This window comes from Tursiops truncatus, chromosome 5, assembly GCF_011762595.2.
Source record: "Tursiops truncatus isolate mTurTru1 chromosome 5, mTurTru1.mat.Y, whole genome shotgun sequence".
NCBI lineage: Eukaryota > Metazoa > Chordata > Mammalia > Artiodactyla > Delphinidae > Tursiops > Tursiops truncatus.
Genome location: NC_047038.1, coordinates 35,847,126 through 35,875,056, shown reverse-complemented (window position 1 = coordinate 35,875,056; position 27,931 = coordinate 35,847,126). Strand labels below are relative to the sequence as shown.

The 27,931-nt window shown below is 51.6% G+C and overlaps 1 protein-coding gene across 3 annotated transcripts; it reads left to right on the top strand.

Moving 5' to 3' along the window:
- Positions 1 to 919: 919 nt before the first annotated feature.
- Positions 920 to 27,315, top strand: LOC109548797 (uncharacterized). Of its 3 annotated transcripts, XM_033857454.2 has the most exons (12): positions 920 to 1,037; positions 4,635 to 4,798; positions 7,994 to 8,073; positions 9,074 to 9,197; positions 11,220 to 11,346; positions 14,344 to 14,402; positions 18,070 to 18,138; positions 18,269 to 18,377; positions 21,183 to 21,386; positions 22,082 to 22,173; positions 24,591 to 24,720; positions 27,139 to 27,315. In XM_033857454.2, the coding sequence occupies exons 1-12, from the start codon at positions 1,010 to 1,012 to the stop codon at positions 27,141 to 27,143; spliced, it is 1,191 nt and encodes a 396-aa protein (XP_033713345.2). In that variant the 5' UTR covers positions 920 to 1,009; the 3' UTR covers positions 27,144 to 27,315. The 3 variants fall into 3 exon arrangements, with proteins under 3 accessions (XP_033713345.2, XP_073661133.1, XP_073661134.1); XM_073805032.1 differs by lacking the exon at positions 27,139 to 27,315 and having other exon boundaries at positions 24,591 to 27,128; XM_073805033.1 differs by lacking the exons at positions 920 to 1,037; positions 4,635 to 4,798; positions 27,139 to 27,315 and adding an exon at positions 5,679 to 5,813 and having other exon boundaries at positions 24,591 to 27,128.
- The last annotated feature ends 616 nt before the right edge of the window (positions 27,316 to 27,931 follow it).

Genomic DNA, 27,931 nt, shown 5'->3' with positions numbered 1-27,931 from the left:
TACTGCTCATTACCCTTGATACATGCAGAAAACCTCAGAAACAATAACTGACACATTTCTTGACTGCCTCTGATGTACTTTAGGAGTATTAGGTCACTGATCCTACAACCGTCCTATCTAATGGGCACTAGTATTATCCCCACTTCTCAGATGAACAGAGTGAGGCCCAGAGAGGTGAAGTAACCAGCCCAAGGTCACCCAGCAGAGGTAGGCTGGTGGACTCAGACCGTGTGGCTCCAGGGACCGTTCCTTCCTCTATAGGTAACCTCTAAATTACACACAGAGAGTGTGTGGAGCCCATGACTGCCTTCGGGTCACCTGCCACAAACCGAAAGGAGATATGCGAACGTGGAAGTGTTGCCACTGGAAGGCGGGTGGAGCTCGTGGCTATCTCTAAATGTTTAGAATTATCTTTTAAAGTGCATTTTGAAATTTTTTTTAACGTAAAGGAGGCCCTCCAACGGGTTTACAGGTGGTTGGCTTTGAGGTGCTGGATTCCGCGAAAGGGGCTGGCTGCTCTGGATTTTCTAATTTCGCCACAGTGCTAATGTATTATGCATTCTTGTGTGCCTTGAAAATATTGAGACGTATAAATAGGGGCACTTACGTAACTGACGGGGCGGGTGGAGGGACCCGCAGCCTCAAAGCGGGGTTTCGGCCGCGGGGCGGGGCTGCCCTGTCCTCCGCCCCTCCCGCTCTGGTCCCGCCCAGACCCCGGTTACTCCGAAAGCCTGGAGCCCGGAGCTCCCCCGCGCGGCTGGGACTCTCGACCCACGCGCCCGCCCACGTCTCAGCGGCCAGACGCAGTCCAAGGCGGACAAAGCCCGCGCCCCTGTGACGGGCAGCAGCGCGGGGAACGACGGCTCCAGAGAGCCCGCCCACGGCGTGCGGGGCGGGGCGGAAACGGAGCCGAGGGCGCGGGGCGGAGCGGCAGGCGCTGGGCTGGCGCACCGGGTGGGCCGAGCCCGGAGCCGCCGGCGCGGGGTGGTGGCCCCGGCGGGCGGGCGACATGCAGCGGGACAGCGGCCAGGCTGCGGGTCAGTGGCTGGACTTGCGGCCCCTCCCCTCTGCCGCGCGCGCCCCGCTCCCCGGGAGTGGGGGGGGGGGGTTGTCCCCGGGACGGGGTACGCGCGTCCCGGTGCAGCCCAGCCCAGCGGCGCGGGTGTGAATGCCCGGGGCGGTGCCCAGGCCCTGGCACGTGACTGGGGCCTGCGCCGGGCCGGTCCGTTCCCCGCGCGTCCCTCGGCGCACGTGCCCGTCTGTTCCCCCGCCGCCCCAGTCCCCGCTCTGGTGACCTCTTCCCCGTCCCTGAGACCCCCCGCCCGAGAGCGGGTCCGCGGCCGCCAGTGCTGAAGCAGGGGCGGCCCTGGCTCCGGAACCGGCCTGCGATCCCGGCCCGCCGCCACGGTCACCAGTCGCTGCTGGGGGCGGACGCTTGCGCGTCAGGGGGCGACTCTGGTCAGGAGAGCTGTTGCGTTGTGCAGCGCTCGGGCCGCGCGCTCGGCTCAGAGAACCTGTACTCACCTGTCCCGTGTAACGCCCTGGCGACCTGGGGGCGGGGACTGTGCTCCACAGTGAGAAACAGAGGGCTTTCGGTGACTTGAACGAGCCCCTCGGGTAGTTAGGGGAGTAACCAGGATTCGAGTCCAGGTCGGTGGGTGTCAGAGCTTCAGCGTCTACCGTGCAAATGTTGAAACTGACGCTGGAAAGATTCAGGTCTCTGTCCAGAACCTTCCCTTTATGCAGAAAATCCCGTTTCCCGACCTTGTATGATAATTTAGTGAAAATCCCGTAATTTGCTCCTGGCTGATGTGTTTCTGTCACCTGCGGGCAGGTGGCATTCGAGCCTAAAGTTGAACTCTGAAGACTGTATTCTCACGTTCCAACGCAGACTCTGACGACGTTAGAATACTACCAGTTCTTGGCTGTAGCCTGCTATCTGGGAGCCAGGCACTGTAATAACCGTGCCACCTCTTAGTAGTCCCATCTTACAGTTGAGAAGACTGAGGAACGAGAGGTGATGTGCCTAATAGGTGGCAGAGCTGGCTCTGAGGCCAGACGTTTTGGCTGAGGCATGGGGTGACCACTGCACTGTCCAGTAAGTGGGGAGGCCAGTGCCCCAGGGCAGGCACCACTTGTCTCTGGATTGAAGGGCTTGAGCAAGTCATAGACTGTTCCACAGTCTCAGCATTAGGCAATCACCATGGCTTTTGCCCTCCAAGGAACTAGGACTTGGTATTGACCTAGAGCTCCCTACACTCTGCATTGTCAGCCACTGCTGTTTCTGCAGCCGCTGCCTGCGGCCTGGCACTGGTCCTAATGTCTGTCCACTGAATGAATGAATCGACTGAGAGCTGTCCTCCAAATGGGTTCCTTCCTGCTGTTCCTGGATCCTTGGAAAAGGGTGAAGGCAAGGCAGGGGAGATTTGGGGCTGCGCTCAGTGGGCTCAGGGCATCAGCAGTCGGGCTGTACTAGATGGGAGACGATTTCTGCTTGTTGGTGAGATGGCTGGGGAGATGGGAAGAGCAGGCAACCCAAGGTGGGGGGTCCCATCTGCCCTGCCCCGCTGTGGACACTTGGGCAGGTCACTGACCTCTCTGAACTTCTTTCTCCATCTGTGGATATTGCCATGGTAATCAGAGTCATGCTGAAGATTAAACGGGATAATATGCGTAAAGGGTCTGCTTATTGTACGTTTTCATCACCACCTTTTGGAGTCAGTTGTATCAGTTGGATGAGCGTGCAGCTGGATGAGTCATTAGGGCCCAGCCTCCTGGAGCTTCAGTACCAGGCTAGGGGGCCTGGACTCCATGCCGAAGTCAGGGGGAGCCATAGAGTGGTATGGGCAGAGAGGGAGGTGGTGAGATTTTCCCCTGTGGACCCAGAGGCAGGGATCCTCAGGAGGAAGCCAGGTCCTATGCTGCTGGTGGGCGTGAAGTGGGTCCAGCCTGTGGAGGGGTATGTGCCAGCCAGGGTCCATCTGAATTACAAACACACATGCCCTTTGACCCAGCAACCCGATTTCTAGAGAGCCCACTGCATGCAAGCTATGTGTGCAAACCAGGAGTATCCTGCATCTGTTACTAGGGGCCACTAACTGCCCTGTGGCCCGTTCACCAGAAAATGCAGCGGCTGTAAATGGGCTGGTGCAGAAAGAACTCAAAGACATAGTAAATGAAAGGAGTAAATTTAGTGCAGTGCAACTAGTTTGCCGTTGTGTGGGGGACAGGAGTGTTTGTAAATAAACAGACTAGCTCTGGAAGGGCATGTGAAGAGGCCCCTAGCCGGTAGCCTCCAGGGAGGGGACTTGGTGCTGGAGGACCAGGGAGGGGCACTGTCTACCCTTTACCATCACCCTTCGGTACCCTCCCCCCATTTCTGAGCCATACCCACAAGTTATGGTTCAAAACAGAAATACCATTTAAAAAAACAAGAACAGTCCTAGTGATGGATTACAAGGCCTGGACCAGGCTTGGCCATGTGGATACAAGCCAAAGAAAGTTCCAGAATGCTGGGTTTTGTCATCACTATTTGCCGCACTTCCCCTTCCTAGGAAGCTGAGAGGGAAGTCAGTGGATTCCTTCCTGTCTTTCCTCACTCTAAGACAAGTCAGCGTCTGGAGCTGTTTGGCAGGGGGCCTGCATTGTGGTTGTTAAGTAGTTCTTAATGGGCTACTGATGGGGTCACTCTTGAGCATGGTCACTTGAAAGTTATTACCTTCCCCTGCGCACGAGGAACCATAGGGGGTGCAGGTTAGAGGAGGAGGACAGACCGCTGGGCTGGCAACCAGGAGACCTGGGTTCAAGATCTCACCTGACTTTTCCCACCTGTGTGATTCTAGGCTTCTCTCTGGAATCACTTTGCTTCCAGGCACCTCAGTTTCTCCATCTACAAGCAGGGGTGTGTGTGTGTGTGTGTGTGTGTGTGTGTGTGTGTGTGTGTGTGTGTGTGTGTGTGTGTGTGTGTGTGTGGAGGTCGTGCATACATTTAATAGATCTGAGCTATGTATTGTCCCATTCCCACCTCTCTCCCATCTGTAAAATGGGACCGTAATTACCATCCCCCACCCTTAGAATGTAAACTCCGGGGGGACTGGATATCTGTCTGTTCTATGCGCTGTTGTCTGCTGTGTCCAGCATATCGCAGGCATCCTGTAAATACCTGGGGTGTGAACAGGCATTTCAACAACTCCATGAAGTTGGTCTGAAGTTTGCTCTAACATTGTGAAGAGGAAGCCACGGTCTCGGCAAGTGAAGTGTGTTGCTGCTGGCGTGAAGCTGACTCTTGGGACCTGGGGGCTGAACCCCAACGGTCTGAGTCCAGAGCCCACACTTCTAACCATGATGCTCCCCTGGGCGAGGGTCCGTGAGGCAGGTCCAACAGAGCAGGACCTGAGGGCCAGCTCAGTTGCTCTGCTCACAGGGAGTGACTTGTTTCTGTGTAACACCTCCCCTGTCCTTACCATCTGTGCCCCGAAGAAATGACCACCAGCTCAGGTTTTAGGCATTTGCTGTCACTTGTGGGCATTTGAAAACGCAAATGGCATATCACAGAGTGCCTGGAGTGTTGGATGGACTCCAGGGGTGGTGGTGATTTCAATGTCTCTGACCTTATGTGCCTTTTCTTGTTCTAGCGCCCATAGAATTCCTTCTCCCATCTCCAAGTGGGACAGGCAGCCTACTACCTGGGAGCTCCGTGATCCAGACACGCTGCTGGGACCTGGTGTCTCAGCCCACTCAGCACATTGTGCTGGCTGAACCGGGGGACCCGAAGGAGCGGGACACAGAGGAGCGAAAGGCAAGTGCGGTCCAGGGCAGGCACAGAGGGCCTCACGTGCTGCATTGGCATCGTGACATGAGTGATAACACCCGCGTGTTTAGTGTGTTCTGTGCTCCGAGCTCTAGGCTGGCACTCCTGGGCATTGTCTCTTCAAATCCTCTCAACCCTGTGAGGCACAGAGAAGTCAAGGAACTTGCCCAGGGTCACACAGTAAATAGCAGAGCAGGATTCGATCTCAAAGAGCTTGGCTCCTGGGCCTAACTAACTATTCCAGGAAACTTAGGGTTTCTGGTGAAGGTTCTGGGGTGAGGTGAGCAGTTCTCACCTGGGAGATGACCCCCGTTCATTCTCTGTGCAGGAAAAGCAGCTGGTGAGGAGTGGAGTGGAATGCACAGTGTGGCTAAGTGGGAAAATAAACCAGGACCTGAACTTTGCTGGGGGAGTTGATTGTAAAACCACTGGGGCCAAGATCCTTTTCCCAACCATGACTATAATCATCATCTGAGCTTTGATCTGGTTCCCAAATGATTGACGTGATTAGTTGCATAAACGGAAATATTTTTCTCCTTGAGATCTGCTTAGTTGCCTTGTAGGATCCTGTTCATTGGTATGTTCTTGAGGTTTTTTACCTTATCAATAGAGAGAAGGAACATACCTGCATTGAGCCTTGCTATGTGCTGGGACTGTGCTGGCCCTCTACAAACCCACCCCTGTGCTGCCTTTTGTTGTGTCACAGTTGGGAGCTGCAGAGGTAATGGGGGCTCAGGCTTACAGTGTGTCAGAGCCAGGGAGTGAGCCCATATCTGTCACTCAAGCCCCTCACACCTTCTGCTACACCCTGCTGACTCCCAAGGGACATATTCTTTGTAAAAGAAAATTCTGTGTATAAAACCAGATATCCAAAATTCACCGTCTGTTACAGTCTGAACATGAGAGTTCTGTGCTGGTCAAGAATCCAATTGAAATGGATCTTTTCCCCTTGAGTTTTGCCAGTCCACGGATTGCCTGCTCTCCTGCTGACTACGCTTTTTTGGTAATCAGTCTTTCCTTGCTCAATCATGTTCTACTTCTGCTTTTCCTTTGAAACTAATGTACTCCAGTGTGTGGGAAATGCTCTCCATGTAGTAACACCTTGTGCTAATGATCAGCTCACTGTGTACGTGGCTCTATTTAGGGCAGAGTCAATTTGGTATAAATCTTGTGTGAGAAATTCAGCGAGAACAAAAAGCTTCAGAGAAAAGTGTCCCTGCAGCCTTCCCAAGTGCCTTTGTCTCCGTAACTATGGTTTCCAGGCAAACGAAGAAAACACTCAGGAAGGATTTTCTTTTAATAAAGAAACTGAAACAAAGGACCAAAGATGGCAGGAAAATGATACGCGTTTTTAGTTTTAGTTTTGACTTATGAAACTAGAATATAGAGAAGTACAATAAGTATCAATAAATGAACGTGATTCCTCCAATTAAAAACAAACAAACAACTTCCCCTGTGTGCTGCGGCAGAGGAACTGAGCAGGCAGACAGGAGGTGGCAGCTGTGATGCACGGCTGGGTGAGCCCATCCACATCCCACGTGACTCCAGGCAGCTGTGGGGTCTCCCTCAGAAGGCACGGCTCTAACAGAAGCTGCCAAGTCATTCATCTTTCTGAGTGTCTTCCTGTGGCACGGGGTGATTGAAATATTTGCTTCTGGTGGGGAATGTGAGACTCAAATTCAGGAACATGTGTGTTGGAAAGCTCCCAGTGAACCGGACTGTAGAAACGGTTTGAGTTTTTCTTGCATGGAATCAGAGCGGACTGCGGGACCCGGGAGCTGTCCAGGGTCCTGAAAGGCTTGTCCTTCACTTTCAGACTCCAGGGATCAGCAAGGAAGTGAACAAGGGAGAGTGTCATATCCTGTGTCATGCACCTACAGCAGGCCCAGCACCTTGCTAGGTGTTCTGCAGCAGTCTCTCTCTAACACACGTGGCTACTAGCCTGGCTCTTTGCCTCTGCCTGGCCCGAGCTCTACCCTCCTGTTCCTCAAGTCCCCATGCCACGTGCTGCCCTGACCTCCTATGTCCTTTGGTCCCCAGCACATGTGGCCTGGCTGCGGCAGCACCAGATCCTCACCCAGCCAGCCTGCTGGGCCACTGACCAAACTGCCTGTCTCCCGGCCCTGGAAAGGCCAAAATGGGCATGTCTGGGAGGGAGTTCTGAAAACTGGAAAGCTGAAACAGTTGAAACAGAGGTTTTTAAGGCCACGTTTTGATTACTCTCCACCATTAGTGGCGTGTGTGTGTGTGTGTGTGTGTGTGTGTGTGTTTGGTTTAGGAAAATTTGAAACTGAGACGTGAATGGAAGGGTGTCCAGGCTGTCATTCTGTAACTGTTATCCCTGTAATGAATTGTTGCCATTATTTACATGCATCAGACCTCCTGCATCAGACTGGGCTGCTTGAGGGCCAGGTCTGCATCTTAGTCAGCCCTCTATCCTCCAAACATGGCACAGGGCCTCAGTGGCAGCAAGGGCACAGGCACTGTAATGACCCAAGAAACGCAGTGAACAGAAGAGGGAGGGGCAGCTTGGGTCTCCCTCCCGAGAGCTGGCTGCCACAGGAGGGGTCTGCATTCGATTGTGGCAGCCTGCATTTAGTGAGCACTTACTAGGTGCCTGGCTCTGTTCTAAGAAATACATGAATATGTCCACATTTAATCCTCACTGCAACCCACAAGGTTCAGACTTTTGTGGTCCCCATTTTACAAGTGGGGAAGCGGAGGGACGGGGATGTTACTAATTTACCTGAGGCCGCATAACAGGTAAGTGGCAGAGCTGAGATGGGAGCCCAGGCTGAGCACCAGGCAAGCTCAGATGTTTACGCCTTGTCCCCAGTGCTGAGGCCGGGCCCCACCCACTGTGAAGTGAGTTACAGAAACCTCACATTGCCTTCTTGATTGTGCCCAATGTGCGCATGCAGTCGTGACACCATGGGAGGGAATGTCCCCAGCTCCCCCGCCTTCTAGGGACACCAGGGCAGCCATAATGTCCTCCAAGCCTCGGTTCTTTCATCTTCAGGGCACGATTATTGCTACGCTGCAGAGCTGCCGGGAGGTCAGAAGCCGCGTGGGTAAAGTGTGACGAGGACACTTTAGTATGTTGCCGTATTGTAGGCTGTGATTCGAATATGGTAAATCATTGTTGACAATCCTGAGGTTTTCCTCTGTGTATTACTCTTTCAGAAAAGGAAAGGGGGCTGGCCTAAAGGCAAGAAAAGGAAACCCCCGAGGGACCCTCCTGTTCCCCGCGCTCCTAGGACAGGGTAAGATGGGGAGATTACCTGACTGATGTTAAGGTAACATTTTGGGCTCACCCTGTGGCCTCTGCTGTGTGCCAGGCCTGGATGGCCTCTTATCCCATCTCAGCCTTTGTCTGTTTTTCAGGGCCCTTGATCGTTACGGGGCCTCACACGCCAGGGAGTGAGGGAGGGTTGCTTAGTTCTTTAAGCTAGAATAAGGTTCTGATGCTCAAAGGAGAGCTGGGCTTGGCTCACAGACGGGAAAGGGGGTGGCTGTGAGGCCAGCAGGTCTGGTTTCCCTTTCAGGCTTGCTCCACGGCCTCAGGGGAGCTAGTTAACCTTCATCAAGGCTCAAAATGCCCCCTCCCCCACCAACTGCACTGAGACCGTCCGTCCCTTGTCCCCTGCCATCGGAGGCTGCAGAAGAGAGGCCCCAGGCCAGTCACTTCCCACTGCTCTGAGGGTCACTTTGCTCCTCTGGAAGCTTGTGCGCTTTTCTCTTTTATCCTCAGGGTCCGCACATTTCTAAGGGTGAAGGTCTTTTCTCAGTTTTCCTGTAATTCCTGGGGACGTGGCTTTTGTTCCAAAGACGGGTTTGTCTCACCCCAATGCCCACAGCCTCTCTCCCTCTCCCTCGACCCGAATCCCTGATCAGGAGGGTGGCCTGTACCTGGAGCATTTGGGCCGCACAACAACCTCATGAGCAGGTGGTGTATATCCATTACACAGAGGGGAAAACTGAGGCTCAGGTGGGTTGAGTGAGTTGCCCACTCAGTCTTCATGCCCCTCCCATTGGGGGCGGTCCCCCTTAGGTCTTCCATCAGTCTCTGGATAAGCCAGCCATTCAGATATTTTCCCCTTTTTGATTAACCTCCATTTCACTGGTTAGATTGAAAAATATGGGCAAACCCATGACTGTTTATTTTTATGAAAACCTGAAAGTGGAAGTAGCTGCAGCAGGCCCCGCGGCCTCCGCTCCAGCCGGTAGCTCAGAGCTGTTGTGTTTGTTCCGTTCCTGGTGCAGGTACGTGATATTCCTAAATGAGCAGAGGAGCCCCCTGAGGGCCAGGCACCCAGATCTGCCTTTCACGGAAATCACGAAGATGCTGGCCGCTCAGTGGGCTCAGCTGCCCCAAGAGAAAAAGCAAGTAAGTCCTTTTCTGCGTGGAATGCGCAGAGGAGTGGGCCTAGCTGTCTGCAGCCTTGATTAGGGGCTGTTCCCTCCTGGTCCGTCTCTTCACACTGGAGCCAGAGGGAACTTGCCAGAAGGTGGGTGGGAGGTGCCTCTCACCCCACCCCTTCAAAGCAATGACTGGTCTCTGTGGCTTTGGCGTCCACCATCTCCCAAACTGTGTCAGGAGGAAGGGCGAATCCATGAAACGTGGCTAAATGGTCCAATAAGTTTAGGAAATTCTGGAGTAAATCAAGTGAAACAGATCTTTATTTCTCCCTGCAGGAATTTTTTTTGGAGCATTTTAATATAATTTTACTCACTTAAAAATATTTCAGGCGAGGTCCGTGCTCTCCTGGAATGAGATGTGGAAGGAGAGACGGAGCAGAGCACTCTAGGGGTGTGAGAATCTCTGTCCTCTCTCCTGTGAGGCTTTCTCAAACTAATTCCACCATGGAACCCCTTATACACAGAGCACCTGTTAGCCTCCTAGGGAAGTATGTTCTGGGGTCACAGGGGAAGAAACACTAACGTAGGGGATACAGTCATGCCTTTATCATGGCATTCATGTCCAATGTCAACTTCTGCCACCACCCCACCCCACATGCCAGTCACACTGATCCAGACACGCCTGCTTCAGCACCACTTCCTACGAAAGCCCTCCCAAACTCCTTCTAAGTATGTCGGACCCCAGAGCCCATACTTTTCCCAGAACTGCCTGCTGCCTCCGGAGTGTCCTTTCTTTGGGTTAAACACAAGACTCTGAGATGAGCTTCTTTAAACCCCTGCACTTGCAACTTTTTAGCTGTAGAAAACCCTTGCTTCAAATTAACTATTGGGTTGGCCAAAAACTTCATTTCGGTTTTTCCATATCATCTTACGGAAGAACACGAACGAACTTTTTGGCCAACCCCGTGTTTCAGAGAAATCCTACTTTGGGGGCGTGGTATCAACTAATAACATTCCTCTCCTTGCTACTCAGGTTTGCAACCATTCAGGAAGTAGATCCAGTAGCCAGTCAGACAACTGCAAGAGCCCTGGCTGTCCCAGTCTGGGCAGGCCCCCCGACTCTGGCTAAGAGCAGACTGGGGCCCTGGCTGTCTGCTGGAGCTAGGTCTTGGGGGAGGAGAGAGGCGGGGCTCCACCAAGCATCTCTGGTTCTGGCTCCCAATTTACCCTTAGATAACCCCCCCACACACACACACACACACACACACACACTAGTTGTCCCTGGGTTACACCAGCTGATGCCAGCCTCGGTGGCTGGAGATGAATCCAAGTCCCTGCCTTCAAGGAACTCACAGTCTAGGCTGTCGGGACCTCCGAAGTGGACGCATACATTCCATGGTGAGGGGTGCCTGGGACAGAGGTCTGTGCCAGGGGCAGGGGGTCTCCAGGAGGCACCTAAACCAGTGTGGGAGTGCCCCGAGTCAACCTGGGGGCATCAGAGAAAGATGCTTAAGGAGGTAAATGTTCTGTGATAGATCATGAAGGATTAGTAAGATTTGGCCCGGGGAGGAAGGTTGAGACAGGTGTTAACTGATGGAGGGAAAACAGTAGCAGATGGGGTAGCTTGGGGCTGGGTCTGATTCGTCTCTATCACTAGTGCCCCACCCAGGACCCTGCACAGAGTTAAGCACTGATGTTTGCTTGTGTGATAATTGAATAGAAGTGTAAGGTCCCTCAAGGCGGGGAGGGGAGCTGAGTGCTACCCTCCTCTACAGTCATCAGACCACACCTAGCAGAATGGTAAAAGCCACAGGGAGGCAGATTCCAGCTGATTGGAAGGGATTCTGTGGTCTGCATTATTCAAGTAAGCAATGAACTTGCTGTTAGGTAGTGAGGTTCCCATCCCAGCAGGTGTGCAAGTAGAAGATGAGCAATAGCTTCTTGGGACCATCCTAGAAAGAGTGAGGCAAGTTGGACAAGAGGACACCTCCAGCCGCCCCCCCTCCCCCAGATTAGGAGAGTCTCAGAATCTCTGTGCTCCTTCTTCCAGAGGTATGTGTATGAGGCCGTTGAAGACAAGCAGCGCTACATCCGAGAGCTGCAGGCCTACCAGAGCTCCAAGGCCTACCGAGCCTTCCTGCGCAGGCGGGCAGCGCACAAAGTGCAGGCGCTGTGCGGTGAGTGGGGCCTGGCTGGGGTGGGCTGCAGCTTCTGCCTCCCAGGCCTGAGGCTATGGGATGTTTTACAGCAGAAGGCACATTTGAAAAATGCTCTGTGTTAGTCTCAGCCTTGGTCAGCATTCACATCCTTATGTATTATGGATACTAACCCCTTGTCAGATATACTGTTTGCAGGTATCTCCTCCCGTTTTGTAGGTTGCCTTTGCATTTTGCTGACTGCTGCTGAAGCTTTTTAGTTTGATGTAGTCCCACTTGTTTATTTTTGCTTTTGTGGCTGTGCTTTTGGTGTCATATCCAAAGCACTGTTGCCAAAACTGGCGTCTAGGAGCTTTTTCCTTACATTTTCTTCTAGGAGTTTTTTCAGTTTCAGGTCTTACATTTAAGTCTTTAATCCATTTCAAGTTCATTTTTGTGTATGCTGTAAAATAAGTGTTCAACTTCATTCTTTTGCATGTGGTTATCCAGTTTTCCCAACATCATTTATTGAAGAGACTATCCTTTCGCTATTGTGTATTGAATTCACTGAGTAGATCCTCTTTGAACACTTTAAGTATATACATTTTTAAACGTGTCAATTATACCTCTGCAAAGCTGGGGGAGGGGGAAGAGCCACGCCCCAAACAAAGCCGCTGGCATCACGGTCTCCCTTTGCGGCTCTTCTGGCCAGGTTGAGACACATCTTGTACCTGATTAAAGAGGAGGCATCTCATTCCCTCCTTCTCAGGAACGTCAGAGAATGGTCAGGTAGTGCTGGGCCAGTGATTACATTTTAGTCCTTAGAAAGAGGAAAGGAACCCGCAGTTATGGAACTCACTGCTTCTCAAACTCGAAAGTACCCTGGATCACCGGGAGTCTTGTTAAAATGCAGGTTCTGACCCAGCAGGTCTGGGGTCTGCATTTCCAACACGCCCCTGGCGCTGCCGAGGCTGCTGGTGCAGGGACCACACTCTGATTACGCTGGGGGTCCACTTCCCCATAGCATCTACGTGGCACGTCCCCACGTGCCAACAGCATCCTACTGCAGGCCCCGGCATTGCCCAACTGGAGTCAGGCCTGATGTATCAGGAATCAACACACTGAGCATCCCTAAACCAGTGGGCACAGGAATGGCAAGAATGGCATGTAAACACCCCAACTCCCGCAACCCGCCATGCTGAGATGTGTCCCATGCGCCCCCTCGAGGCTCCTGGTGGGACTGCGCCCTATTGACTGTAGTGGCCTCTGCTCAGCAAGGCCCCCCATACTGGCTTTCTCCCCTTCCCTACCCACTTCCCCACTCCTCTACCAGCATTTCCCGAGATCACTGTCCAAAAAAACCCCCACTTGCAGCAAAATCCTTGTCTCAGAGTGTGCCTCTGGGGGTGCAGGCCTAAGGCAGAGACGCGAACTCCATTTATTGTCTGCTGACCCTGCCTTCACCATGGAGGTCGCTTCTCATTCACCGTCTTTACCATCCTCACTGGAAGCTGTATCAACTGCAGTGCCCACCAGAGGCCCAGTTTACATTCAGACTCAGGGCTGCCACCCCACCCGTGGCACATTCCCCTCCAAGGGGCACATGGCCTCAGGGCAGCGTGGGGTGTCCTCACCAGTGGTGCGGGGTCCGTCACTGTCCATCCTGAGGGTTCTTCCTGCCCTCCCCATGCTGGGGGCTGACCGGCATCCCGGCAGAGCCCATCAGCTCTCCACTTTGCCGCTTCTCACTCCCGCCTGGGCCTGGCTGAGCGCTGCCTCCATAGTGGTCAGGTGTGGGCTCAGCGGTCCAAATGCCTGGGTCCAAATCCTGGCTCTGCCACCTTGCACAAATCACTGAAGCATTTAGTGCCTCCGTTTCCTCATAGAGGAAGTCGGGCTGTAATAGGACCTCCTGCACAGGGCCTGGTGCGGATCAAACTAGTTAAACCATAGGAGCTTGGTGCTCAGTGCCTGGCACACAGCGAGTTCAGTAAGAATTCGCGCTTCATACCCTCTGCACTGGGGCGTGAGCCTCCCCCCTCCGCCACAGCTTCATCCAGAGAGAGTATCTGCAAACTTCTGTAAAGGACTAGATGATACTGTACTCTCTGTGGACCCTGTAGTCTATGTCGCAACCACTCAACTCTGTGGTTGTAGCAGGAAAGCAGCCATAGACAATATGTTAATGAATGGGTGAGGCTGCATGCCAATAAAACTTAATTACAAAAACAAGCAGAGGGGCTTCCCTGGTGGCGCAGTGATTGAGAGTCCGCCTGCCGATGCAGGGGACGCGGGTTCGTGCCCCGGTCTCGGAAGATCCCACATGCCGTGGAGCAGCTGGGCCCGTGAGCCATGGCCGCTGAGCCTGCGCGTCCGGAGGCTGTGCTCCGCAGCGGGAGAGGCCACAACAGTGAGAGGCCCACATACCGCAAAGAAAAAAGAAAAAGAATGCTATGTCAGACTTCGCAGAGAACACCGCATCATGCTTAATCCTTCAGCCATGCTGGAGTTCTGCTGCCTTCTTATTTTTGTGATTGTTTGTAGATTGTCATCACTTGACAAGCTGGCGTGTTACAAAGAAAGGCCGCCCCAAGAGAACTTGGTTTTTAAATAAGATGTATTTCTGTCTTATTTAAAACACAGTAAAATTTAAAAGTTTACTATATAAAAATATAATAATTCTAATAGTTTTTAAAAATACCACTAGATTCTGCCATGCTAGTAAAAAATGAATTGTTTATGTTTTTCCTTGTTTCTCTCTCATCTTCATTCCATACCTGGCCAGGTGTTTATAAACTGAGGTCAGAGGTATCCGGTTTTTCCTCTTGGTTTATAATAAGGGATTTTCAGACCTCTACTGAAATTGAGCAGCTGAAGTCAAGCACTGATCCTCCAGCAGGAAGCATGGAGACCTCTTAGGATAAATCTTTTCAGCCTCAGAAGGCGCTTCTGACCCTTGAGTTGATGCTTCTGCAATAAGGCTGAGGCCTTTTCTGAGACAGATGCTTTGTAAAATGATGCTGTTTTTTTCTCCATCAGGAACAGGTACACTAGGATGTGAGTTTGAGAGCGAGGGCCTTGACTTCTCAGCAATTGACGTAAGTATTCGCTGGGGGGGCAGGGGGATGTGGTTTTAAAATAATCACCCTCATTTGGTGTGGGCGGCTGAGAAATGGTCCCTCCCAAAGGATATCTGGGTCCTAATCCTTGGGGCCTGTGAATGCTACCTTATATGGCAAAAAACCGGTCGGTCTTTGAAGTTGTGATCTAAGTTAAGATCTTGAGGGAGGGGAATTATGCAGTCACAAGTGTCCCTACAAGAGGGGGGGAGAGGGACACTTGACACAGAAGAGGAGGAAGCCGTGTGACCACTGGCAGAGATTGGAGTGTGCGGCCACAAGCTAAGGAAGCCATCAGCCACCAGAAGAGGCTGGAAGAGGCAAGAACAGATTCTCCCCAGAACCTCCAGAGGGACCTAAGCCCTGCTCACACCTTAATTTTGGTCTAGTAAGGCTGATTTCAGACGTCTCGCCTCCGGAACTATGAGAGAATAAACCTCTGTTGTTTTAAGCCATCCAGTTCGTGGTAGTTGGTTATGGCAGGAAACCACAGCATCAGGGCACAGGATTTCATGCATTGCTGGAGTGTGGCTCACACGTCAGTCCCTTATGGAGGCCTCTCTTTGTGTGTTCCTTGGACAAGTATGTACTGAGCCCAGCTCAGCGGGAGGTGGGAGACCAGGCTGAGGATGCAGAGGTGGGTGAAGCACAGCCTCACGGCTCCTGTTCGGGGGAAACTGGCAAGCGTGCAACACTTCGCACCAGGATCTGCTGTGATGGAGACACGTGCACGGTGAGAGCGGCCCCTGACTCTGGGCGAGTCAGTCTCAGGGCAGGTGATTCTGAGATGATGCTCGTGAAGAAGAGATGGGAAATTCCTAGAGGAAATGCTGGCCAGGTGGAAATGAAGCACAGAGGGAGCTCTAGGCTGGGGAAACAAGAATTGCAAAGGCCCGGGGATGGGAAGCAGCCCAGTGTGTGTGTGTGGCTCTGAGCAGTTCAGGACGCCTGGAGCAGACAGTATGCGGATGGGGATGAAGACAGGGCAGTGGGGACCAGGCTTGTCAGGTGGTCTGAGCTAAGGTGTAATTTGTAGGTGTTTTCCCTTTGAAGTTAATTGATGATGAAATGTATGTATTTAACAAATGAAGAACAATTGAAAGTGACTCTTAAGGGGCAGATGTGTTTACATTGAAACGTTCTGGAAGGCTACTCAAGAAGCTCTTGTAGTAGTGAGTAGGAGTGGGAGCTGGGTACCTTTTACTTTTCACTTTACACCCCCCCTTTTCTGTTACTTTCAACACGCATTTGTAATAGCTTTAAACATTGTTTGAAGTACACCACCTTTTATCATTCGAAAATGATTTGAGACAGAGGGCAAAGGACTTCCTGAGTCCATTGTCCACATGAAAGGTCAGCCCTCTGTGGCCCAGGCTGGAGCCGCTATGAAAGGAGCCACATGAGTGGAGTTCCCGCCGGCAGCCCCTCCCCCTGAAGGGGTCTGCTCTGCGCAGCCAGCTACTCTCCCACCAACCCAGCCATCCTCTCCCTGGAGCCTGCGCTGGCTCCCCATTGCCTTCCATGACCTGGCGTCCATCTCCCTACTCACCATGTCCCCCACCCACCATGGAGGGATGCCAGCAGGCACCATGCTTTTTTAGATCCTTGCCTTTCTTCCTCACCCATTCTGTGACCTTAGTCAAACACCTTTAAGTCTGCGGCTGGCCTTCCTCATAACAAAATATAGCTCAGAACATGACTGAACGATGTAAGAGCAGAGAGTCATGCAGTGTCCATGCCTGGCTTGAATATATTAGTCACTGTTATTGTTTCATGTCTCATATCTCTGTCCACCAGCGTAGGTGGGACCGTGTGTCACACTCTTTATGGGGCTGCCCTGTTAATGCCTGGTAATGCAGGGGCACGAAGCCAAGAGGCCAAGGGCCAGTAGCTCAGTGCCTGGTACCCAATGAAAGTGCAGCTGCTCTAGTTGAACTTGCAGGGAAACATGCACTGATTCTCATAGATGAAGACCTCGCACTTTAATGGAGAAATAGGATAAATGGTTCCTGGCTATTGTTTTTCTTGGACACTTTTTCTTGGGTGCCTTGTGATTCATTTTCTCTTGACAGTGGTTCCTAGTCTTGGCTTCAGGTTGTGAAAGGATTTGTCCTAGGGATTACCTGAATGAGTTTTGGGTCCCTCCCATAATTGTTCAAAAGGTCACCAAACCTGAAAGGCTCAGCCCCACCACCCTGGGCTATGTGCGATTAATTTTACAATAATGACATATTTCTTTTTTTCTTTTTTTTTTTTTGCGGTACGCGGACCTCTCACTGTTGTGGCCTCTCCCGTTGCGGAGCACAGGCTCCGGATGCGCAGGCTCAGCGGCCGTGGCTCACGGGCCCAGCCGCTCCGCGGCATGTGGGATCTTCCCGGACCAGGGCACGAACCCGTGTCCCCTGCATCGGCAGGCGGACTTTCAACCACTGCGCCACCAGGGAAGCCCCGTACAATAATGACGTATTTCTATAAGCAAAAGTGAGAGGGTGGAATTTTTTGTTGAGGTGTACGTGCAGCTTGGATGTTTGCTGTGATGTCTTGGCCTCGATGAGCATTTGGGGCCCTTTCTCGGCAGTGGCCTCTCTCTCCTCCGTGAAGCTCCCTCCTGACGAGTCCCCCTCCCTCTGCCAGTCCTCATCTTCCCGCTGTGGAGCTCCCTGGGGCCTCCTCGCTCCCGGCCTCTCTTAGCCGGTCTTGCCGCTCATTTAGTGAGAGGCAGAGGCAAGCCTCACAGAGGGTGCGGAAGAAACCCTACAGACACTCTTCCAGTTGGGGGCACATCTCTGGGCTGAAGGAGTGCCCCTCTGATGCGGGAGAGGATCCCTGAGAAGCAGAGTGAGTGGCAGAGTGTCCTGAGCATGGTCAGTTCCCCGCCAGCTCTCGGGGCAGCAGGGGACACTTCAAGTCTGTGACAGGAACCATCTCTTGTCAGAGCTTGGGGAGTTTTTACGTCTCTGAACTAAATGTAAGCAAATACATACAGCTCTATGTTTTTTTTAAATTAACTGTTTTTCTTTTAAAAATAACATACGTGGGCTTCCCTGGTGGCGCAGTGGTTGGGAGTCTGCCTGCCGATGCAGGGGACGCGGGTTCGTGCCCCGGTCCGGGAGGATCCCACGTGCGGCGGAGCGGCTGGGCCGGTGAGCCATGGCCGCTGAGCCTGCACGTCTGGAGCCTGTGCTCCGCGAGGAGAGAGGCCACAGCAGTGAGAGGCCCGCGTACCACACACACAAAAAATAATAATAACATACGTGCATGGTAAAAAAAAAAAAAATAAATGCAAACAGTGCACAAAGGTTTACAATGGGAGGGGAGTTCTGTGCCCAGAGCCCCAGTCCCTCACTCCCCCGCCCCATACCTGCATCCCAAGGCATCCACTCTGACCAGTTTCTAGTGCATCTTCCAGAATAGTCCATGGATATATGAGCACCTACAGGTTAGTACATATGTATTTTGACAAAAGGACACATCTTTGTCATTTAGTCACAGAGTTCATTTTGTTCATGTTTTCAAAGCAAACTCTTTGAAAATATGAAAAACTCAGAATTGGTTGTGGACTCAGACAACACCACCAATTCTCAAAACCTCCCTGTCGTACCCTCTTTGCCACATTCCTAACACTTTCTCTCTCACTCGGTGACAGAGGCCTTGGGATGAGTTGAAATTCTCAGCTGTGCTCAGAAAAGCCTCAACCCGGCAAGCGATCTCACAGGTGAAAAAAGGACTAGCAAGACCCAGCCTGGCCCCGCTGAAGCCCATCTGCCGTTTTAAGCTAATTTTATGTTCAGAGAAGGGGGGATCCCGCCTCCTCCCTGCTCACCAGAAACCGTCTCCGTCCGCAGGGGGATGAGAACGATGACCTGTACTGTCGGACCTGCAGGCAGTTCTTCAGTTCCCTGCATAACAAGCGGGAGCACCTGCTGGGGAAGCAGCACCTGCAGAACCTCACAGGTAACCAGCCTCTGGTCAGTGCAGCCCCTTCTCAGCACCGTGCTTGCTGAGTGGGCTGGGGCCAGTTACTTAACCTCTCTGTGCTTCCACTACCTCATCTGTAAAGTAAGGTTGAAATCGCCCGCCTCACAGGGCTCTTCTGAAGATGGATATCAGAGCCGTGTGCAGGCCTGGTTCAGCTGAGATGTCACCTCCTCCAGGAAGTCTTTCCTGGTTTCAGACATGGGGTGGGGGGCTCCTGAGGGTGTGACATGTACCCTTTGCTTAGTAATTATCATCCCCTGCTACTGTCACCATCACCCTGCAACATGTGTGTGTGCACATACATGCAGAGACACAAGACACGCTCACACAGTCATGACTGTGCGTGCATGCGCGTGCGTGCACACACACACACACACACACACACACACACACATACACGTCTGCTCTCCTGGAAGGAAGGAGCCATGTGGTTTAGGACATATCTCTTGCCCATAGTAGAGTTGCAATAAACATTTGATGAGGGAACGCACAAATGTACAAGAGGCTCACCTTTGTCTGAGGTTTGTAAGGAAATAAAGTGTCTTCAGTAATGTCTTGTTGAAGGTGAATAATGGCAACGAAAGTAAAAGTGAATCTCATTACCTGAAATTGAGTATAATGTGTGCACTCCATATGCCTAGAGTTATACTGTGTAAATTACCCGCTGGAGAGGATTACGGCTCATTTCAAAATCTATAAAATCATGTACTAGGGGACCATGAGGCTGTAGATACGTGTGGCTCTGATTCCATGTAACTCTCTGAGGGCCTTTGCAGTTATTTAAAGGGAAACAGACATGGGCACACCTTGCTTCGTCTTCTCCCGAAACCGCCTACCAGTTTTATGTTAACAGTCAGGCTCTCAAGAGCGTTTCCATGTCTGCCTTAATTGCTGTGATATTGTTGGAAAGCAGGGCTTTGAGCAGCTGCGGTATCTGAGTCTCTGGGTCTCTGAGTCTCGGTCCTCATGGGAGGGGGCATTAGCCACTCATCCTTTCGGAGCAGGATCTCATGTGGCTCTCGTTGCCTGGGATCCCCCCAACCCCTTGAGATGAGAGTGAGCCCAGGAGTCACCTGCTTCTGCTGTCACCGCCCCTGAAGAACCTGAGCGGTCCCCTCCCCAGCTCTCCACTCCCTCTCAGCAAAACCAGGGTGGGAAGCAGGTATGGGGCAAGGTCCCAGAGCTCTTTGTTTTTACAGTGTTATTGGGATCTAATTCGCACACCATAAAACTCACCCACGGAGAGTAGTTTTCAGTATATTCACAGACATGTGCAGCCACCACTGCAATTAAGTTTACAACATTTTCATCACCGCAACAGAACCCATCCCCGTGAGCAGGAATGGTCCTGGGCAGCCACTAGGGTGCCCTCTGCCTCCATAGGAGGCTCTGGTAGTTTAATACTTGATGTCTCCTTTCTGTGGCAACAACAGTCATCCCTGCCTTGGTGACATCTTAGGTGGGCAGCGCCCTGTCACCATTAAGGACCTGCGTTTGAATCCCTGCTCTGCCACTTACTGCCTTTATCACCTTTGCTGAACCCTCTGCCCACTGCCTTCATTTTTTCAAGGGCAAAATTGGGAATAATGATAATACTGACCTCACAGGGCTGTCGTAAGGAAATTAGTTAATCCTGTGATGCCTGGCACACTCTGGGTGTCCACTGTGTAATTATTATGAGCTTGGGGGCTGTAGCGGATAAGCAACTCCCTACCTCCCCACTTACTTTCCAGGAATCTCAAACTGCTAATGGTTCCCTGTAGCTCCCTGCTCTGTAATTTCTTTTCATCAAGCTGCCCTTCTACAGGAATGGCCTTCCCACCTCTGTGTACTGGGTCTCACTCCTATTCATCCTTCAAAACCCTATCAAAAAGGTGAATAATAGCAAGTGCTGGGGAGGATATGGAGGAATCACATCCTGATTCACTGCTGGTGGGAATATCAAATGCTGCAGCCACTTTGGAAACAGTCTGGCAGTTCCTCAAAAATTTAAAGTTACCATATGACCCAGCAATTCCACTCCTAGGTATGTACCCAAGAGAACAAAATATATATGTTCACACAATATTATGAATGTACATGACAACATTATTCATAGTAGCCCCAAAGTGGAAACAACCCAAACATCCATCAACTGATAAATAGATAAAATACGGTCCATTCGTGCAGTGGAATATTATTCAGCCTGAAGAGGAGTGAGGCACTGATATGTACTATAATGTCATGAACCTTGAAAACAAACATGGTAAGTTAAAAGCCGTCACAAAGGACCACCGATTGTACGATTTCCTGTATATGAAATGTCCAGAATAGGGAAATCTGTAGAGACAGAAAGCAGGTTAGTGGTTGCCTGAGGCTGAGGGAGGGTGGGGGACGGGGAGTGATGGCTAAATGGAACCGGGGTTTTCTTGGGGAGGTGATGAATATGTTCTAAAAATGATTGTGGTGTGACTGCACATATCTGAATATACTAAAAACCATTTAATTATATACTTTTAATGGGTAAATTGTATGGTATGTGATTTAGATCTCAATGAAGTGGTTTGGAAAAAAGATACCCATCTCAGTCAAGGACCCCCTCTTCCAGGAAGCCTCCCTTGCTGCCCTCCATCTGGCACTGGTCCCAGTACATTCTTCTTGTACATCTGGGGACCTGGCGCAGGGACTGGGGTTCGGAAGGGACGGGCTTGCCCATATCTGGACAGAGGGCCAGACCCAGAGGAGCCACTCATCTTATGCTCAAGGGGCTGACCTTTGACACGGGATTTCTTCGCTTTTTAGGGGAATTTGAAAAAGATTCTGCTGAGTGCTTGAAGCATCTGGAGCCTCTGGAGGGAGAGGTAGGTCAGAATTTGAACAAAGGGGACTCAGAGGAGGAAGCTGAGTGCCCTGATCCACTTCCACTCAGAGGCCTGATTCCAGAGACGAGTTTTGCTTCACTTGACTTACGTTTCTTGCAAGAGTTCATCTTTAAACTTCTGAAAAGTGAGTAGTCAAGTTCTACAACTCCCTAGTAACTTTGGTGGCCGAGGGTTTTATAATCCTAGTAAGAGCAACCTACATAATAGGTTATAATATTAAGTGGAACAAAAAAACAAAAAAAAAAGGAAAGGTTGCAACTACGAGAATAACAATAAGTAAAGATAATAGTCAGATGGGAAATAACCGAGGGCTTCCGGTAAGCCAGGCACAGGTCTAAGAAGTTTATACAAATTACCTTTTAATTGTGAGGTCGGTTATAGTATCCCCTCCTTTTAAAGATGAGAAAAGTGCAGCACGGAGAGGTTAAGTAACTTACCCATGATTGTATAGATAGTGAGCTGAGATGGGATGGGTTCCAAGACCCATGTTCTTCATAACTTCCCTACGATCTCAACTATATTTATAAAATTATGCATATGTGAATCTGTGCAAATGTTAACAGTGGTTACCTCTGGCAGGCAAGAGGAAGGTGCTGTTTTTCTTTATTCCTTTCTTTATTCCTTTCTTATTTCCCTCAATGGATAGGTGTCCTTTATATTATCAGAGAATGAAATAGGCAATATTAAAAAGGGTTTTGAGGATGCCCTGTACATGTCAGGGTCCCAGCTGTTGCCTGTGTGAGGTGCGGTTCAAAGAGAAGGGGAGGTTTTTGATGGAAAGAACAGATAAAGGCAGCCTTCTCTCCCCTTTCCTCCCAGTCAAAGAATTTGAGCTCAGAGAGCTGAGGAAGACTTTAGAAAGAGCTCAAGTAGAGCAGGAGGCCCTGCAGAGTCAGCTGCTGGAGTTTCAGGTGAGGCTCTCGGGAGGGAAGTGCCCAGTCCCATCTCTGTAGCCCCATTGCTCAGCTCAGGGCCCTACCTGGTGGGGTCGGGAGGCAGGGGAAGAAGACCATGTGGCCCGATTGAAATAACGCATCACAAACCAAGGTGCCACTCGCCTCCCCACCATTCCTGCTAGAGCATACTTGTTATACATTCTTGTAAAATACAGAGTGTTCGTGTTTCCGACGTAGAGAAATTGTGCTGTGAGCCTTCCTGTGCTGCGTGCTTGCTTCACTCAAGGCTCCGTGTTCATCCACGCTGCCCCGTGGCATCTGGCCTGTTGCTTCTCTACCCACTGCATGTCCCTGGCCCACTCCCCCGTTGGGGGCCCCGGTTTGCACCAGCTTCCGTGACCACAGCTTAGGGTGTGACGAGCGTCCTTGCTCACATCCTGTTCCATGAGAGGAGGTCTGGACCACATACCACAAGGAGGGTTGCCTGGTGTGGATTGGGAATAATTTTCAGTTGGCAAGTGTGTGCACATTTATGCATTGATGGGTGGTACCTGTTTTGATGAAAGCAAAGAGAAGATGTGGTGAAACCGTGCAAAAAGTCTCAATTTTTAAATGTGTTATTTTATTCTGAATACAAAATTAAGTTATATTCCTGGAAGAAAATTTTGAAATTTCAGAAGACATTTTGAAATTTTTCAGAAAAATGAAATCCAATCATTAGAGAAGCATCATTAACATTTGTGCAGCATCTTCTAGTCTTGTTTTCCACAAATACCTAAATCTGTTTACATAGATATATTTGTATATTATCTATATATTTATGTATCTCTGTATTTATCTAAATAGGTAGAGATAGGTAGGTAGGTAGGAAGAGAGACAGAGACAAAGGAAAAATTGGAATAAAACCCACACAGTTTGATTCCTACGGTTGCCATTTCATTCCATAGTAAGTAAGCCTTTTCACATCTCCTCCGATGTCCTTGTAAGAATTGCCTCTCATGACTGCAAAATATGTCATTATGTGGATGAACCATAATGGATTCCCGTTTCCCAGTTGGTGGACATTTTGGCTACATCCAATCATTATATTATAATAACACTGTGAACACTCTTGTCAGTGTTTACACTCATCCTTGAGCTCCCTGGGGAGGGATTCCTAGGAGTCTGGTGCTTACTTAAAAAGCACAAGCCTTAAAGAGGTCCAGAAAGGACGTGGCATCTGCTGTGGTCCCAAGCACAGGCTCTCGGGGTTGGAATCCAGGCTCTTCCCCCAGCTGTGTGCCCCGAGCTCCCCGCTTCATTTCTTCACCTCCCCGGTTATCAGTCTCTCCATGCACCACTGGGGGGAACAGTAGGTCCGCCCCATGGGGTGGTTGTGAGTGATGACATGAACTGATCCACCTGGCAGGGTACCAGTGGGCGTCATGGCATCGCCCTCTGGGGCTGTCCCCTCCAATGCCTCCAGCAGATCCTTCATCCCACACTTCTGTGCACCACAAAGTTCCACTGCAATTCCTGTTTCCTTTGAGTGTAGTTTTGTTACAGAATTTTGAAGAACAGTGAATGTGTAAAAAAAAAAAAAGGAAATACCCCAGTTATCTGAAGCCATCGTGCAATGACCCCCCTGACATAGGTCCCTGGAAATCAGCCCTGCCAGGGCTCCTCGCTTAGCAGCCTGGGCGGCAGGGAGAGTGTGTGCCGGGGTGGGGAGGGGTGTCCCTTACTGTCCGGGACCTCCTTAGCAAGGCATCTCACTGAACTCCCAGCTCACATCTTAGAGGAGGACCACCACGCCTGCCTGCCAGGGATGCTGGGAGGGGCCGAGGGCGGGACACACAGTCAAACCTTCTCCAGGGTGGGAACTCACCCACTGCACACACAGCCCTTGCCCTGGGGCTGCCCCATGTCATCCTGGCCCCCAGGGCCCTGTAGATGGCAGCATGAGAAGGGCTGGCTCAGAAATCAGGCCCAGCTGTGGGTCTGGGCTCCCGTTCGTGGTCATGGGGCTGGGGCAGGCCACTGACACCCCGGAACCTCGCTTCCCAGGCGGGGACGCATCCTCAGCAGGAGGGTGAGATACTGAGTGATATAAAGGGTCCAGCACGAAGTAATAGGATTTTTGACAAGTGGAGGCTGTGTCAGTGGGGTAGCTCTTTTACTTACTGGAGGTGTGGGGAAGGGAGATTGACTGTGTTCATGGATTCTGAGAGCAGCTTCAAGACCCTCTTTGTTTAATTGTTTATTTATTTGATTATTTATCTACTTGGGGCCTATTTACTTATTTACTTTTAATTATTTATTTGTTCATTTACTTATATACATATTTATATACTTATTTAGTCACTTGTTCGTTTGTTCATTCATTCATTCTTTCATTCATTCCCTTGGAAAGTCTTGGAGCTAGCTGCCTGAACCCTTTGCTGTTCTTTTAGAACCGGCGGCAGAGGCTGGAGGTGGAGCTGGCCGGCCTGAAGACCTACGGGGTCGTCCTGGAGAAGGAGTTTGAGAACCTGAACATGGTCCTGATGCTGTCCCACTTCGGCCTGCGAGTAATAGACACGAGTGAGCCAGCCGTCCGGGGCAGTCCCTTTCCCCCTCTCCCCAGGCCACATGCATGCTCCCTCCAGGTCCTCGCTGGTCTATAAAACCGAGGCCCAGAGGTTCCTGTCCATTCATTTATTCATGCCTGCGTCCCCCACATCTTTACTCAGCATGCTTCCCACATGGCCAGTGCGTCCAGGTTTGCTGCTGGGTGCTGGGGGATGTACGGAGATGAACGATGATACTGTGATCCTAAATCCAGCACCCACTGGGTGCCAGGCCCTGAGCTGGGCACTGCCAGGGGATGAAGAGGTGGAGAAGCCCCTGGCCTCAAGCTCTAATCAGGTGGACAGATCCTGAGTCACTAGACTGTCGGCGTGCAGTGTCCCAGCGGAGAGCTTCCCTCCATGGACAAGATGCTATGGGCACTCAGTTGGGAGGCAGTTCTCTATCTATGGGAGGTGGGCTTCTAGAAGGACTTGAAAGAGGAAGGACCGAAGAGGACAGTCCCAAACTCCTGAGGCAAAGAAGGGGCCAGAGGCACAGCAGGCAGGGAGCCCCGCACCCTGGCACCAAGGAGGTGAGGGAGGGCATAGAGCACATACGTGGCTGTGTCCTGTGCAGGCCTGGTGCAAACACTCCTCTTTGAAGAAAAAAATCATGAATACCATTTCATTGTAAAATATTTAAATGTGACCTTTTGGAGAAACATAAAACGTGACCATTCCCCTTCACTCCCCACTCCCCTGCCGGATCCCTTCCCTGCCCTCCCTAGAAGCTTTTACTGTTCGCCTCTTCCTGCATCTCCTTCCTTCCAGCCGTCTTCTATCTGTTTATGAATGGGGTAGTGTCCAAAATCATTAACAACAGGAATTTCTTGAGACATGGCTGGCCGTGAGCTGAGAGCAGGGTCCCTGGGGCCCCTGCTGGACCAGGCCTTAACCCCCTTGGCTGCTGGATCGGGCAGCTCCTGGGCAGTGGCTGTTTACCAATCAGTCTGGCAGATGTCAGTACTCTCAGACCTGGCGTATCCTCACTGGTGCATTACTGGCTGGCCACCAGCCCTGTGCAGGCGAGACTCAGACGGATTTGTTCACTGACAGCTTGTCTGTTTGCTACGAATGGGACAGCGCCCCAGTCCCCTGCTGATTCACGCTGGGTGGGACACTTGGGGTCTCACATCACGGTGAAGCAGTGACTCCAGAACACATCACATCTGGGCACAGGGTGGAGCATCCCTGCTCTATTAATAGCGACGCCTCAAGGCCAAGGGCCCTGGCAGTGAGGCGGATGGAGCAGGTCCTGCTGCTTTGGAAATTTGGAGACTTGGCCTCTTTCCCTCCCGTACCCTCTCCTCACCATCCTCACTTGAGAGCATTTGCCCTGGCCAGATTCCATGTGAATTTTTATCCTTACATAGTGTAAGTGGGGCTTCCCTGGTGGCGCAGTGGTTGAGCATCCGCCTGCCGCTGCAGGGGACACGGGTTCGTGCCCCGGTCCGGGAAGATCCCACATGCCGCGGAGCGGCTGGCCCCGTGAGCCATGGCCGCTGAGCCTGTGCGTCCGGAGCCTGTGCTCCGCAACGGGCCAGGCTTGAGCGCTCCTAAGAAAGGAGGATTACACAGGCTCAGGTTCCTACTGGATGTGGGAAGCAGGTAGGAGGTGTGTTCTCCAGTGCTGATAAGCCCATGGGCCCCAGCTCTCTCTCCCTCCCTGTGGCCTTTTTCTTTTCTTGTGAATTGGATCCATTTACTGCAGTCATGACAGCAGCAGCTCTGGGGAGCAGACGAAGGATGCTCTGGGGTTTGGTTGATGTCCACGTGTTCTCACGTGGGTGTCCTTCCCAGGGAATGCATGATGGAAAGCATTAGATGTGGTGCCTGGACAGTATAATGCAAAGGCAACCCAGCTTTTAGAAAACATTTACTGATCACTGGCTCCAAATTTATCAATGCATCTGGTGTGAAGTAATGTCCAGAAAGTGGTTTTGCGGGTTCAGCTCCTTCTCTCCTCCCACCACCCTCTGTTTCCTGTGGTTCCCCTCAGCCCACTCACTTGGTTCACTCCATCCAGAGACATCCTCTGAGCCCTGGGCTCGGTGCTGGGAAGCCAGAAATTCCAGGAGACATTTTATGACCTCAGAGAGCTCCAAGTCTCAGACGGTGACACTGGGGAATAAATTGGGGCTGATGATGTGACCCAGCCATCCTGCCTAAGCCTGAGTTGTGTCCAGTGGAGCACCAGGTGGGCCCTCCTCTCAGACCCCCTTCTCCAGGACCCTGTCCGAGTTCTCTGTCCGGGACCAGTGCACAGTTGTCTCTGCAGGCATGTCTGAGATGAGCAGAGCAAGCATGGATCGTGCTTCATCTGAAGGAGCCCTTGGGCTCCATAGCTTTCTCCTGGCGGTAAACTGTCTGCTTTCCCTTTCCAACTCTACAGCATAAAGCAGTGCCCACCCCCGCACCGACGGAACCCCAGGACGCATCCTGGACACACAGGAGTCAGCTTCCAAAGGTGTATTTCCCTCAGTGGAGGAAGAGTGGAAGATCCTGGGGTCCTGCAGATGGGACAGCCAGGACGGCTCTACTGACCCAGGAAAAAATAAATTGTGCGTGTGTGTTTGCACAACAGACGCAATCTGTCTTTTGTCTGGGGCTTCGCAGTGTCTGCCCTGTAAGTGTTCCCTCTACGGACTAAAAGTTGAGCAGCTTTAATGTGGGAAAATGTTGGTGGAGTGTGTCTGCCTCTGCAAGCACAGAGAGTGAGTGCAGTGCGTACCTGCTCGCAGGGCACACTGTGCCCGGCGGCCCTGAGTCTCTGGCGCACTTCGAGCAGCCCCTCTCCTCAGCCTCTTGGACACTTTGGTTTCCTCTACTGAATTATAAAGACAGTACTGCTGCCCATCAGCCTCAAGGGATGGGATGAAGATGGAGTAACACAATCATCTTGTATGCATTTAGGTCCCCTGGAAGCTGACCTTGAGATCAGTACCTGCACGAAGCAGGTAGTTTGGGAGGTGATCCAAGTAGGGGAGTGGGGAACTGAAACAGGCAGGGGAGGACAGACATGAGAGGGTGCACTGTGTCAGCAAGAAACTGTGGCTGAACCCCCAGGGAAATTCTGGGAGCCAGGGTAGGACCCATACCTGAGAGCATCCCACGCAGTGGCCTGGAAGGTGGGGTATTTATCCACCAACTCCCTTCCATCAGTGCTGGAGGATGGCTTCCAGGAA

Coding starts and splice junctions, on each gene's coding strand:
- LOC109548797 (XM_073805032.1), top strand. CDS start 1,010: ATGCAGCGGGACAGCGGCCAGGCTGCGG. Junction 9,198..11,219: donor TGCCCCAAGAGAAAAAGCAA/GTAAGTCCTTTT, acceptor TCCTTCTTCCAG/AGGTATGTGTATGAGGCCGT. Junction 18,378..21,182: donor GCACCTGCAGAACCTCACAG/GTAACCAGCCTC, acceptor TTCGCTTTTTAG/GGGAATTTGAAAAAGATTCT.